Source organism: Motacilla alba, chromosome 14, assembly GCF_015832195.1.
Source record: "Motacilla alba alba isolate MOTALB_02 chromosome 14, Motacilla_alba_V1.0_pri, whole genome shotgun sequence".
NCBI classification, from domain to species: domain Eukaryota; kingdom Metazoa; phylum Chordata; class Aves; order Passeriformes; family Motacillidae; genus Motacilla; species Motacilla alba.
Genome location: NC_052029.1, coordinates 1,702,789 through 1,715,325, shown reverse-complemented (window position 1 = coordinate 1,715,325; position 12,537 = coordinate 1,702,789). Strand labels below are relative to the sequence as shown.

Below are 12,537 nucleotides of genomic sequence, written 5' to 3'. Positions count from 1 at the left end.
ACCTTGACTCCGCAGACATGAGGACCTTTTAATTATGGATAATAAAACCATCTCTCTCACGTGAGCAAAGCTATTTAGTTTCCCAGCCTCCCAACCCCAGTGGCTAACGGTCGAGGAGGTGGGCACAGGGGTCCTGCTCCCTCCACCCAGACAGCAGGAGTACACAGAAGCTTTAAATGGCTCCAGGAAATCCTGCCTAAACCCTTGTGTGTCCTCGGATTAGCATTAAACTCTCTGCTGAAAGGACCAGTGATCCCTCCTGTCTGCTTCCGATAAAGCCTCGGTGCTGGCCCTGGCTGCAGGGGGTCAGGAGGGGAGGAGGGCCTGGACACGGCTGCTGTGGGAGGGGGATCTGGGCCAGCAGGCATGGGAGCAGCAGCTCCCGAGGCAGAGGAGCTGCTCCCAGGAGCTCGTGGGCTCGGACTGAGGGCACGGGGGGCTGCGTACGTGTCCATGCTCACGTGCGCTCGGCCGCTGAGCTTTCCTGGCAGCTCAGGCTGCGTTCCCTGCAGCCCTGGCATTCCCTGCTTCCATGGCATTCCCTGCAGCCCTGGCATTCCCAGTGCTGCCACCAGTGTGGCAGGGACCCCTTCACCACCCTCTCCTGCTTCTCTTGCAGGCCAACGTGGTCTGCATGGTGTACGATGTCACCAAGGAGGCCACCATTGACAAGGTAATGGGTCCCCACCACGGCCCCGCTCTGGCAGTAGGGCCAGAGGGGGTTCCTAGTGCTGGGGTTTCCATGCTGCCCTGTGGTGTGGGCATGTACTGATGGCCCCTGGCTCTGTGGGATTTTGGGTCAGAGATTCCTGCAAGCAGGAGCTGAGCCCCACCCAAAGTTGCTCCGCCACAGCAGGACAACAGGCTTGTTGCATCCTGGTGCTGGCATCCAGCATCCCTGGGGCTACTCTGCCTGCTGGTGTGAGGGAATGCCGGGGAGCAGATGCCTGCAGGGCCCTGTTCCTGCCTGCCTGGGAGCTGCCTCTCTCTCCCCAGGCTGTGCTGACAGCCCTTTCCCTCTGCTCACCTTCCAGATTCGCACAAAGTGGATCCCCATGGTGAACGGGGGACTTGAGAAGGGATCCAGGTACCTTGTGGGGTGTGATCTGTGGGTGCACAATTGGGGGATTCTGGGGGCTGTGGGGTGCATCCTCACCTTCCTTCACCGCCAGCTTTGTGGTTTGATCCAGGCCAGGCTGAATGGGGCCTGGAGCCATGGTCTAATGGAGGTGTCCCTGCCTATGGCAGGGGGTGGGATGATATGAACTTTAAGGTCCCTCCCAACCAAAATCATTCCAGGTTTGTGGCCAGACCCGTTAGAGCAGAAGCACACAGGCACTTTCCTCTGCCAGAGATCTGGTTGAGACAAGGGGTCACTGAGGAGGGATCCTTCTCCTCCGTTGATCTCTTCTCAGCCAGACAGCGAGAGGAGGCTGCCTGGGGGGTCTGGGAGCACAGAAGCTTTAGTCTGTGTGTGGATCTCTTGGGCAGAAGGCTGTTGTGCTGGATTAAAGGCTCCTGAGCATATTGTTGCCGGGTGAAAGCATAAGCAGGATCAGGCAGTCTGTTTCTCCAGATGGATGCTCCCGGCTGTGGCAGGCAGGAAAGCTGCTCTGGACCTTGCAGAGGAGAGCTGGGGCCTCCCTGGCCTGCCCATGGGAGCACCAATGGCTGGGACAGTGCTGGGACCAAGAGAGGGGTGGCCTCACTTGTGCTCTGTGTCTTTCCTAGAATCCCCATTATTTTAGTGGGAAACAAGTCTGACCTGCAGGTGGGCAGCTCCATGGAGGTCATCCTGCCCATCATGAACCAGTTCTCGGAGATTGAGACCTGTGTGGAGGTGAGGGAGCTGGGGGGTGTGCAGAGCCTCCCTGAGGGGTTGGAATGCTGGTTTGGTGGGAGTCAGGGAGCCTCTGTGCTCCTGGAGAGCTGCCCTGATTTGTTGCTCTACACAAGTCCCCGTGTCCAGGGGTTGAGAGCCTGTCCTTTGGCCTTTCTGTGCTTTACCCCTTTGCCAAGGAGCAGCTTTCTGTGTCTGCTCTCTGTGGCTCTCTAGTTAGAGCTCCACACAGGCCCTGTTGGTTCTGGGGCTGTGGAATGGGCACAGCAAAGCCAGAGCAAAACCCAGGAGATTGTCCCTTTGGATTTTTCCTCGTGGTGGACAAATGTTGCTCTGGGCTTTGAGGCATAGCTAGTCTGGCTGGGGGAGATTGTGTCATCCTCCTCCTGCCCTTTTCATCAGGGCTGTCTCTTCCTCTGAATCCCCAGTGCTCTGCCAAGAACCTCAAGAACATCTCTGAGCTCTTCTACTACGCCCAGAAAGCGGTGCTGCACCCCACTGCCCCGCTCTACGACCCGGAGGAGAAGCAGGTGGGCTCCTGGGGGGCTCTCCTTCCCTCTCACTGCTCTGGGCTGCAGGTTTTGGAATGCAGGTGGAGGGTTTGGGCTGGCACAGACAGGCCAAGGGAACAGTGCCCATCTCCTGTGCTCAGTGCAGCCAGCTGGGCAGACAGACACCTGCAGGGACTTGGGTGTTTTGGCGCAGGAGCCCTCATGCTCCAGGCTGTGTGTTGGTTGTGGAGGGAAGGGTCTGGAAGAAAAATTCCCCATGGATTGTCCTCTCTGACTTTAGATGGGATATTAGGAAAAATTTCTTCACAGTAAGGAGTGGTCAGGCACTGGCACAGGTGGAGTGGTGGAGTCAGCATTCCTGGAAGGATTTAAAAGCTCTGTGGCTGTGGCACGTGGGGATGCGGGCTAGTGGTGGCCTTGGCAGTGCTGGGGGAGCAGCTGGACTCAGATCTTGGAGCAGTTTTCCAACCTTAACGATTCCATGATTCCCACCTCCAAGGAGGCTGTGGTACTGGCCTAGAAGTGCAGGAAGGGAGGCCTCTGTGTGTGGGGCTGCAGGAGGAAGGGCCAGGCTGTGGCTGGTGCCCTGTCACTGTCACTGTGGTTGGTCCTTGCAGCTCAAACCCGCCTGTGCTCGAGCACTGACCCGGATCTTCAACCTCTCGGACCAGGACAACAACCAGATCCTCAGTGATGATGAGCTCAACTACTTCCAGGTAGGGTGGCTGCAGAGCTGAGGAGTTCCCCAGTGCCTGGGATTCCCTTTCCAGCAGGAAAGCTGCCCCTCCTGGCACAGCCATCCCGTTTCTGTGTGGTGTTTCTGTGGCACAGCTGAAGCACTGCAGGGTGCATCTCTGAGCATGTGGGGTTCCATCTTCCTAAGCTTGGGCTGAGTTTGCTGTGCCATGGGAAGACCAGGAGGCTCTGGAGATGCTGAGAGTCCTAAATTATTGGAATGCTGAAGAACAGGGGTTTGGTCAAGGCATAACACAGAAATCCATGAGCTGGGTGGATTTTCCCTCCCTGAAACCCCATTCCTTGCCAGGGGAGAGGGAACCTGGATGGTGCTCTCTGAGTGCTTTTCTGACAACGGTCTTCATTCTCTTGGGAGGCAGAAGTCTTGTTTTGGAAACCCCCTGGCTCCACAGGCCCTGGAGGATGTGAAGATGGTTGTGTGGAAGAACACGACAGACGGGGTGCAGGACAACGGCCTCACCCTGAACGGTAACAGCCCGAGGGCTCCCTGCTCCTTCCCAGGGGAGGGAGGGACCCACCTCCTTCAGCACATCCCAGGGCCCTGTCCTTGGCCTGAGCCTCCTGGCTCTCATTCCAAGCCTAGTTAATCCCTCTTGTTAAAACAAGCCTGCTGTGGCTCTCTGTCCCAGCAGTCTGTTTCCCCAGGGAAAGCATGGCTGAGGAGTGGACCCCTGAGCCTGAACTGGCTCCACTGTGGCTGAGCCCTCTGATCTCTCCTGCAGGCTTCCTCTTCCTCAACACCCTCTTCATCCAGAGGGGCCGGCATGAGACCACCTGGACCATCCTGCGCCGCTTCGGCTACGACGATGAGCTGGAGCTGACAGATGACTACCTGTACCCACAGTGAGTGTCCAGGGCTGGCCAGGGGGCCACGTTCCCGTGGTGCGTGGCTCCGCATCCTCAGCACCTTGGCTGCATCCTTCCTGCAGCCCAGGAGCTGCTCTGGGCCCTTAGGTCAGGGTCAGGTTTGCAGTCCTCGCCTTCCCCTCGGGCAGGAGCTGACACGTGAGGTCAGGGACAAATACAGCAGGCCTGGGGTTGCTGATTTAGGCAGATAGGAAGGTGGGGAGTGAAATCCAGACTTGCCTTGACATCAGCAAGGGGTTCTTGGAGGCTGCTGTGTGCCTGGCTGAGCGAGGCAGAGCGGCTCTGTCGGGAGCAGTGAGCTGTCAGCACAGCCCTCGCGGCTGATTGTGCTGCTGCTGTCTCCTCTCTGCTCCCTGCCGCTCTGGAGATGAGGAGCTGGCAGGAATGGAAGGGTTTGGCTTGGGAGCTGCCTCCTCCTCTTCCCAGAGAGCAGGCTGCAGGGAGGTGACAGGGACATGCTGGTGGATGGCACCCTGGAGCACTGCTGTGCCCTCCTGAAGCCCTGGGCATGAGGCAAAGCGAGGGCACAGCATCTCCCGGGCTGCTTGAGATGTGCCAAGGAAAGGCCACTGTGCACCCTCAGGGGATTCTCCCCAAAATAAAGGACTGTGTCAAGGAATAGCCAGGCCTGGAGGCAACAGCTGACCTTGAGCAGGGAGAGAGTGGGGAGCTGTTTCCCCTGGGTGAGATGTGCTCACACACTGCCCTTTGTTCAGGGCTTGAGGAGGTTCATTTGAGTGTCTGAACTGGAGAATAAGATATGAAAGATAAAAGGGGGGGTTTAGATTGGGTAGTAGGAAAAATTTCTCTGCTGAAAGGGTTATCAGGCACTGGCACAGCTACCCGAGGCAGTGGTGGAGTCCCCCCATCACTGGAGGGATTAGAAGCCATGTAGATGTGACACTTGGGGACATGGGTCAATGGTAGCCTTGGCAGTGTTGGAACAGTTGGACTCGGAGAGGGCTTTTCCAACCTAAATAATTCCATGATTTTCCCAACAGGATCCGTGTGCCCCCCGGCTGCTCCACAGAGCTCAACCACTTGGGATACCAGTTCCTGCAGAAGCTCTTTGAGAAGCACGACAAGGTGGGCAGCAGGGGAGGGGATGCACTGCTGGGCCTGCACACCCGAGCACAGCTGCTCCCCTAACCACCCCTCTGTGCCAGGGAGCTCATGGAGCACCAGGGAAGGGCTTTCCTCTGCCACAGCATTCCCTCTTTGGAGGCTTTGGGAGCAGGAAGTGGCCACAGTAAGCTGTAGGTAGTGTGACAACCCCTCAGGGACGTGGGGTTTGGTCAGTACTCTTGGCCAAAGAGCAGTTTGGCCTTTGAGGGACTGGGTCTGAGTTGGCATCAAGCTGGCATGACCCTTGTAGTGCCTGGCTGCAGCAGGCAGGGAGGCAGGGAATTGGGCGGAATTGGGCAGGGAGGCAGGCAGGGAAGCGGGCACAGCTGCTGGCCAGCAGCCATGGACCAAACACCAGCATCTGCCAGCCTGGTGGAGGGCTGCCAGGCTGGAGAGGGGGAGAGAAAGCAACACATTTGTGCCAAACTCAGGCTCTTAGAGAGTGGGAGAAGGGGATGTATTGGATCAGCCTGCACCTGCTCGGACTGGCTATTCAGATGTTGATGTGCATCTGGGGTATCGCAGCTCTGTGACAAAGGGGAGTGGCTCAGGAATGGCAGCAGAATGGACACACATCCCTGTGTGTCCAGATCAGCTCTGTAGCCATGGGGAATGGCAGAACTGAATGGATGCACATCCCTGGGTGCCCAGGTGCCAGCGGGTCCCGTTCAGGCACAGCAGCCTGTGTGCTGAGCTGGCCTGTGGAAGGCCAGGCTGGCCTGATGCAGGCTGCCGTGGGACAGCTGGCTCCAGGAATGCCAGGAACAGCAGCTCAGGGCTGTGGGGTGGGCATGGACAAGCCCGGCCTGGTTGCAGCTGCAGTCCCACAGCATGTTTGCTGTTGTGCAGTGCTGGCAGTCCCTGAGGCACAGGCTCTGAGCTCACCCAGCTCCGGCCTCGCTGTGGCCGATCGATTCCTGCCATTGACAGGATCCCTGTGACAGTGCGCAGCAGGGAGGTGGCCCGTGTGGCAGGGCCCCCTCTGGGCACGGGCTGGGTCCTGCCTCCCCCGGTGACTCCCTGTGTTTTGGCAGGACCAGGACGGAGCCCTGTCACACACAGAGCTGCAGAGCTTCTTCAGCGTGTTCCCCCGCGTGCCCTGGGGCCCCGAGCTCTACAACACGGTATGCACCACTGATAAAGGCCTGCTTTCCCTGCATGGATTCCTCTGCCAGTGGACGTAAGCTCAGTCCCTCTCCCTGGCCCTTGGTCACATCACTCAGCCCTTGCTGACTCTCCTGGCGTGCTCTGTCTCCCCAGGCTCGTGGCTTACCTGGACGTACGGCACTGCCTAGAGTGCCTGGGCTACTTGGGCTACCCCATCCTCTCGGAGCAGGACTCCCAGACCCAAGCCCTCACAGGTACAACCATGCCCTCCCCTTCTGTCACAACTCAGGTCCCTCCTGGCTCTCACCACCCTCTCTCCTGCCAGTGACCCGGGAGAAGAGGATTGACCTGGAGAAGGGGCAGACGCAGAGGAATGTCTTCCTGTGCAAGGTGCTGGGAGCACGGGGCACAGGCAAGTCTGCCTTCCTGCAGGCCTTCCTCGGCAGGAGCCTGGCGGTGAGTGGCTGCTCCCTGCCCGGCCACGCTCCCAGGGCGGAGCAGGAGGCACCAGCTGGGGGTCCTGGAGTGATCTGTCCTGTGGTGGCACCTCCTTGCCCCTGGCCAGGCCCCCCTGTGTGATGCCCTCCCTGCCCGTGCTTCGCACCCCTTCCGTGCTGGTGGCTTTGGTGTCCTTATCGTGGCTAAAGCAGTGGGTCTGCTCCCTCTGCTTGTCCCGAGGGGCTGTGCCTTTCCCTGCTCTGACCACAGCAGTGCTGACTTCCCTTGCCTGTTAGGAGCAGCCCCACATCTCATGACAGGCCCTGGCTGCCCTTCAGGGGTCTGTCAGGCCAGGGGGACAGGGCAGTGTGAAACACCGTCCCTCACCAAGCACTGCTCCTGGCTCCACTGCCTGAGACGGTGTTTTCCTGGTGACAGGCCCAGAGGGAGAACCCAGGACAGCCATCCCTCTACGCCATCAACACAGTGCAGGTCAACGGCCAGGAGAAGTACCTCATAGTAAGTCTGGGAGGGCAGGGAATTGAGCCGTGCCTGGCTCTTAGCAGGGCTGGGCTGTCCCCGTGCCCTGGCACATGGGCCTGTGCCTGTGCCTGTGCCTGTGCCTGGGCCTGTGCTGGCACGGTCCATGTGCTGGTGTGAGGAACAGCTCATGGACCCCTGGGACACTGCAGTGCCACAGCCCTGTCCCCTCTGCTCCAGCTGTACGAGGTCAGTGCTGACGCCGCGTTCTCGAAGCCGTCGGACGCAGCCTGTGACGTCGCCTGCTTCATCTACAGCCAGAGCGACCCCAAATCCTTCAGCTACTGTGCCAGCATCTATAAGGTAGCTGGCAGGGACCCTGGAGACCTTCCCAGTGGTCCTGGGCAACCACAGGAGTCCTCTTAGACTTCACCAGGGGCATCAGCCTTCGTGGCAGCCCTGCCTCTCCCAGGGTTGGTCCTCAACCCGTCACGGGGGTTTCTCTCTCTGCAGCAACACTACCTGGACAGCCAGATCCCCTGTGTCTTCGTGGCCTCCAAGACAGACCTGCCAGAAGCCAGCCAGCAGCCAGGGCTCTTCCCAGCTGAGTTCTGCTACAAGCACTGCCTCCCTCCACCCTTCCTCTTCTCCTGCCACAGCCAGGGACCACCCAGCACTGCTGTCTACACCAAACTGGCCACTGCTGCCACCTTCCCGTTAGTATCCTTCCCATGGGGGCACGGCCTGGGGAGGGGGCTGTGTCCCAGCCCTGCCTCTGCCACATCGCTTTTGCTTTGCTTTCTCTGCAGCTTTTGGTGTCATCTGGGGCATGCAGTGACAGGACAAGGGTGGATGACCTTAAGCTGAAGTAGGGCAGGATTAGATGGGATATTGGGAAGGAATTGTTCCCTGGCAGGGTGGGCAGGCCCTGGATCCCTGGCAGTGTCCAAGGCCAGGCTGGATGGGGCTTGGAGCCACCTGGGATAGTGGGAGGTGTCCCTGCCCATGGCAGGGGGTGGGATGAGATGAGCTTTAAGGATTGGAAAGGATTCCAATCAAACTATTCCAGGGTTCTGTGATCTGCTTATACAAATAATTGAAACAGAAAAGCCACTTCTTCTCTAATTGCAGAAGGGGGAGGTTTTCTTCTGCCTGTGTGTATGTCTCTGGCAGATTTAGTAGATACATCCTACCACAGGAGTGTTTATTTTTGAAGCCTAAGATAAAAAATGCTGAAGAGGAGTAGCCAGCTTAGTTTGCCAAGGGCCACGGGGGGGTGGGGGGTGGCAGCTATTTTCTCCCGATGAGATGGATCAGGCTGAAAAAGAGGTCAGTGAAGCGAGACCTCTGTCACACAGCCTCTCTCTGGGAGGAACTGCACCCCAGAGGGGCTGGGAGCGGGGTAGGACAGCGCCAGGCTGGTCACAGGAGGTGAGGGGGGGCTGTGGGGAGGGAGGAGGATCCCTGTGAGTGGAATCACTCTGCTCCAGGGCTGGGAAGGGCGAGCACAGCTCCAGGGGCCGAGCCCTGGCGGGGAGAGCGTGTGGGAGCGTTGGAAGGCAGGATGGGATTACTAGTGAGTAGTTTTCCCTCCAGCTTCTTTTCAATAAACAACTTTATTTTTAGAGCTGACGCTTTTTTTTTTTCCCTCCCCTCTGCAGTATTAAAATTTAAATATTCTTAATATATCTGAGGGTATGTGGTATAAATAAATAACAGCGTAATGGAGGGCCGGGGATTGGCTGTGCTCCCCCGATGTAGTGGGGAATGAATTATGGATGGAGGGAGAGAGAGGAGAGGAGCACGTTAGTGCAGGACAGCACGTGTTTGAGGAGGGAATGTGTACACTGGGGCAGCACCGGGCCCTGTCCCTCGCTGCCCTTTGGTCCCTGTCACCAGTGTCCCCGTGGTGGCATCCCGGCTCTCCGTGCACTGGGAGTTGGAAAGGCAGCTTGACCTAGAAAGGCAGGTACCTGTATAATTATTTAGGTGTTGGAGAGCTGTTTCCAGGGCAGGGGAGGGGACAGCCACATCCGTCCCACAGCCCTCCCTTGGCTTGATGGTGATGCCGGGTGACGAGAGCTCTGCTTGCAGGCATGGGGAATCTCTCAGAGTCTCACTGGGGTGTTCCCCTCTGTGCTGGGCTCACCCCCTGGCACTCCCAGCCTCCCTTTGTGGGGTGGGAGCACCGGGACAGCCACACTCACCGGCCTCTCCTGTGTTTGTTTGCAGCCACCTGAACGCCGTGGAGCTGGGAGTCGCGTCCTTCTGGCTGCGGGTGGCGCTAGGGGCGGCGGTGACGGCGCTGGTGGGCTTCACCCTGTACCGCCTGCTGGCCAAGAACAAATGAGAGCCGCTCCCCAGTCCGTCCCCGTGACACCAGCTCCCCGTCCCCAGCGACGCCCAGAGGGGCCCCGCCTCAAGCTGGCCCCGGTAGGAAATCCTCCTTTGACCCCAGCCTGGATTGCAGGACCAGTGAAGCCAGACTTCCCAGCACCAGCAGGATCCATCCCTGGCACCAGCCAGCCTCCCCCTGTGGCCTCCTGGCCCCCATGGCCACAGGACAGGCAACTCTGCCAGGAGAGCTCTGCCTCACCAGCAGCTGGAGGATCACCCTCATCTTTTATTCTGTTCAGTTTTTTAACGCTTGTTTTTAAGCTCAAACATGAGTGTTTCAGTGTCTGTTGGACTGGGCACATCCTCTCCCCAGAGGGCTGTGCTGGTGCCCTCAATTCTGGAGGGCACAACGCTCCCGAGGCCTCTGGGAGCTCCAGCAGCAGCTGAGCTGTCAGATGAGCTCATGGCTGCAGCTCCCTGGGGCACAGCTCCATCTCCTGTCCTGGTTTCCCTCAGCCAGCGCGGGCAAAGGCGGCTGGGGAGAGAGGGCCAGGCACTGACACCCCCAGCCCCTGTGTGGGGCCAGGCCTGGCCTCTCCAGCTAGGGCACAGTGGCTGCTGTCCTGGGCTGAGGTGGGACAGTGACAACCAGGGTTTGTCCTGAGCTCCTTTCTGTTGTTTCTACACAAAAATCTTGTGAGTCCTGCAGCGTGCCAGGCTCCAGCTCCATCCACTCTCCTTTCCTGCCTCCTGTTTGGCCCGTCCCCTTCCCACTCCTGGCCACCAGTATTTAGGGCCACCAGTATTTGCAGGGCTCTGGGAGCCCTGGTAAGGACTGGGAGGGCATTGGATGCCCACTCTGTGCCCAGTCTTTCCCTGGCAGTGCCATCACTGAGCTGGTGCCACGCTGTGCCCTAGACCCTGTGACCTGCTGTCCCCTCTGTGGGGCCCTGTCCGGAATGCGAGGCTCTGGGCATTGCATCTCCTGGCACCACTGGAAGCTCCTTCCTGTCCTGTCTCCTGTCCCCTGCCCACACCTGAGCTGGTTTCAGCTGCAGAGACTGAGCTCAGCACCCACTGGGGCCAAAGCCCCACAGTGTCCCTGTCTGCAAGTCCCAAAGAGCCAGGCCAGCACCATCTCTGCGTTCCTATCCTCCCAGGGAGCCTGGACCAGCCTGGCCGTGCCACCAGCCTGGCCGTGCCACCAGCCTGGCCTTCCCCAGCATGCTCAGGGTCGGTCTCCAGGCAGCTGCAGGGGCAGATCCTAGGTGACACCCAGAGCTGCTTTTTCTGTGTTTTGTCTATTTAAATGTTTTATCGTGGCCTGGAGCCAGCGCGGGGATGGAGCAATCACGGGGCAGCACCAGTGTCTCTCCCAGGGACGCCCCAGGGTGGTGTCCGAATCCTGCTGTCCCCAGTGCTGGCCAGCCGGGTCCCCCTGCCTGTGCTGGAGCTGCTCTCTGCCGGTCGGGCACGTGCTCACTGCTGGCTCCTGGTCCCTGGCACTGCCAGGGCCACATCCCTTGTGTTCAATGTCCTCCTCTGTGCCCACCGTGCGTGGCTCTGCCAGCTGGGCCCGTGCCTGGTGTGTCCCTGCTCCACATCTGCTGGAGCTGTAATGTTTTAGGTTTGTTCTCTACAGCAAAATAAATTTTTACACACCTTGTGCTTGCATGCTGTGTCCTGTGTCACCTGGGGAGCAGGACCCTTGTTCCTGCCCGGGCTGCCGAGGAGCAGGGCCCCCCCAAGAGCCTGGAATGCCCCGTTTGAGGGCAGTTACAGGGATTTAGGGCCTGGAGTGGTGGGACGAGGCCTGGGGCTGGCCAGGACTCCTTGGTGCTTGGGGTCACAGATCCTCATACAAGTGTCAGCCAGGGTGCAGAGACAGGGAAGGAGGTGATGGATCCCGTGGTTCTCTGCTTGGGATCCATGGGAAGAGGGAGCTTTGGCTGCCCTGGGAGCTGTGCATCCCTGTGCCCGTCCCCGTGTGGGGTTTGGGGCTCCCCATTTCCCTGCAGTCACCTTCCCCCTGCACCCACAGATCCCAGGGCTGTGCCACCTCCCCTCCCTGCTCCTGTTTTCCCATCCAGCTTTTCCCTCAGCTATTTCTGTCCCTGCCTCAGCCACGGGCGCTGGGCACAGGGAATGTGGGCGCAGCCGAAGAAAAGGATTTTCCAGAGCTTCTGCACTGCACTGGATGGGGTCAGGCTGCTCCCCCATGAGGGGGGATTCCTGTGGGGTGGGAGAGGAGACCCTTCCCGCACGGCCAGCCGGGGGACAGGGAGGGTGGGGTCCCAGCCGTGCTGCCATGCGGGCGCAGGAGGCGATGCAAGGCGGGCAGACACGCGGTGCTCCCTGGTGCCTCCAAACCAGGCTGGATCCCCCGGGAGCTGCAGCCCACGTGCGCTGGTGTGTATTAATAGCCCCGGTGTGCGGGGCACGGGCGCTGCGCTGGGACGGGCACGGGTGTGGGGCAGGGCACACGTGTGGCAGGGCCATGGGACCCCAGCCTTGGCCACACACAGCGTCCAGGGAAGAGCCTGGCAGGGCTGGGGAGCCAGAGCTCCCTGGGCACCTCAGTGGGGCTGAGCTCTGGGAAGTGAGGATGGTGCCAGGGATGGGTCCTGGGAACACCCCTGCTGTGCCTGGGGATCCAGGGGAGCCTGGCCTGGGTGACACGGGGCACATCCCATAGAGGTGCCAGCTCCAGGGACCCAGTGCCAGGCTGTCCCGTGAGCACTGTGCTGGGGCAGGGGACAGCAGTGGAGGCTCTGTGGCCCCTGTGCCATGGGGTATGTACCCGGGCCGTGCTGGCCTGTGGGTGCAGGTACAGGATGGAGGGAATGTTTGCAGACATCTGTGCCAGATTCAGCAGGTGCCTGGTCCTGGCATGCTGGTGTCCCTTCTGGAACGCTGGTGTCCATTCCGGGATGCTGGTACTGTGCCAGGATGTGGATTCCTCAAGCAGGAGGCAGCTGCAAAACCACGTACCAGGATGTGGGTACTGGAATACATGTACCTGTATTGGGATGCAGTACTGGAAATGGAACGCAGGTGCCCATCCCAGGATGCAGA

General features: G+C 59.7%; 1 protein-coding gene across 5 annotated transcripts in view; it reads left to right on the top strand.

The window, feature by feature from the left end:
• Positions 1–11,136, top strand: part of LOC119706969 (mitochondrial Rho GTPase 2) — a 47,587-nt gene extending 36,451 nt beyond the window's left edge. For 3 of the 5 annotated variants that reach the window (XM_038151285.1, XM_038151281.1, XM_038151283.1), the window contains 15 exons: positions 620–673; positions 1,035–1,087; positions 1,732–1,840; positions 2,269–2,370; positions 2,970–3,068; positions 3,468–3,576; positions 3,831–3,951; positions 4,977–5,061; positions 6,135–6,280; positions 6,361–6,461; positions 6,533–6,663; positions 7,084–7,164; positions 7,366–7,488; positions 7,639–7,841; positions 9,358–11,136. In XM_038151285.1, coding sequence (XP_038007213.1) covers positions 620–673; positions 1,035–1,087; positions 1,732–1,840; positions 2,269–2,370; positions 2,970–3,068; positions 3,468–3,576; positions 3,831–3,951; positions 4,977–5,061; positions 6,135–6,280; positions 6,361–6,461; positions 6,533–6,663; positions 7,084–7,164; positions 7,366–7,488; positions 7,639–7,841; positions 9,358–9,475 — 1,635 coding nt within the window. In that variant the 3' untranslated portion in view covers positions 9,476–11,136. Of the gene's footprint in view, positions 1–619; positions 674–1,034; positions 1,088–1,731; positions 1,841–2,268; positions 2,371–2,969; positions 3,069–3,463; positions 3,577–3,830; positions 3,952–4,976; positions 5,062–6,134; positions 6,281–6,360; positions 6,462–6,532; positions 6,664–7,083; positions 7,165–7,365; positions 7,489–7,638; positions 7,842–9,357 lie in introns of those variants that run through there. The other 2 variants (XM_038151282.1, XM_038151284.1) reach the window with 2 other exon arrangements.
• The last annotated feature ends 1,401 nt before the right edge of the window (positions 11,137–12,537 follow it).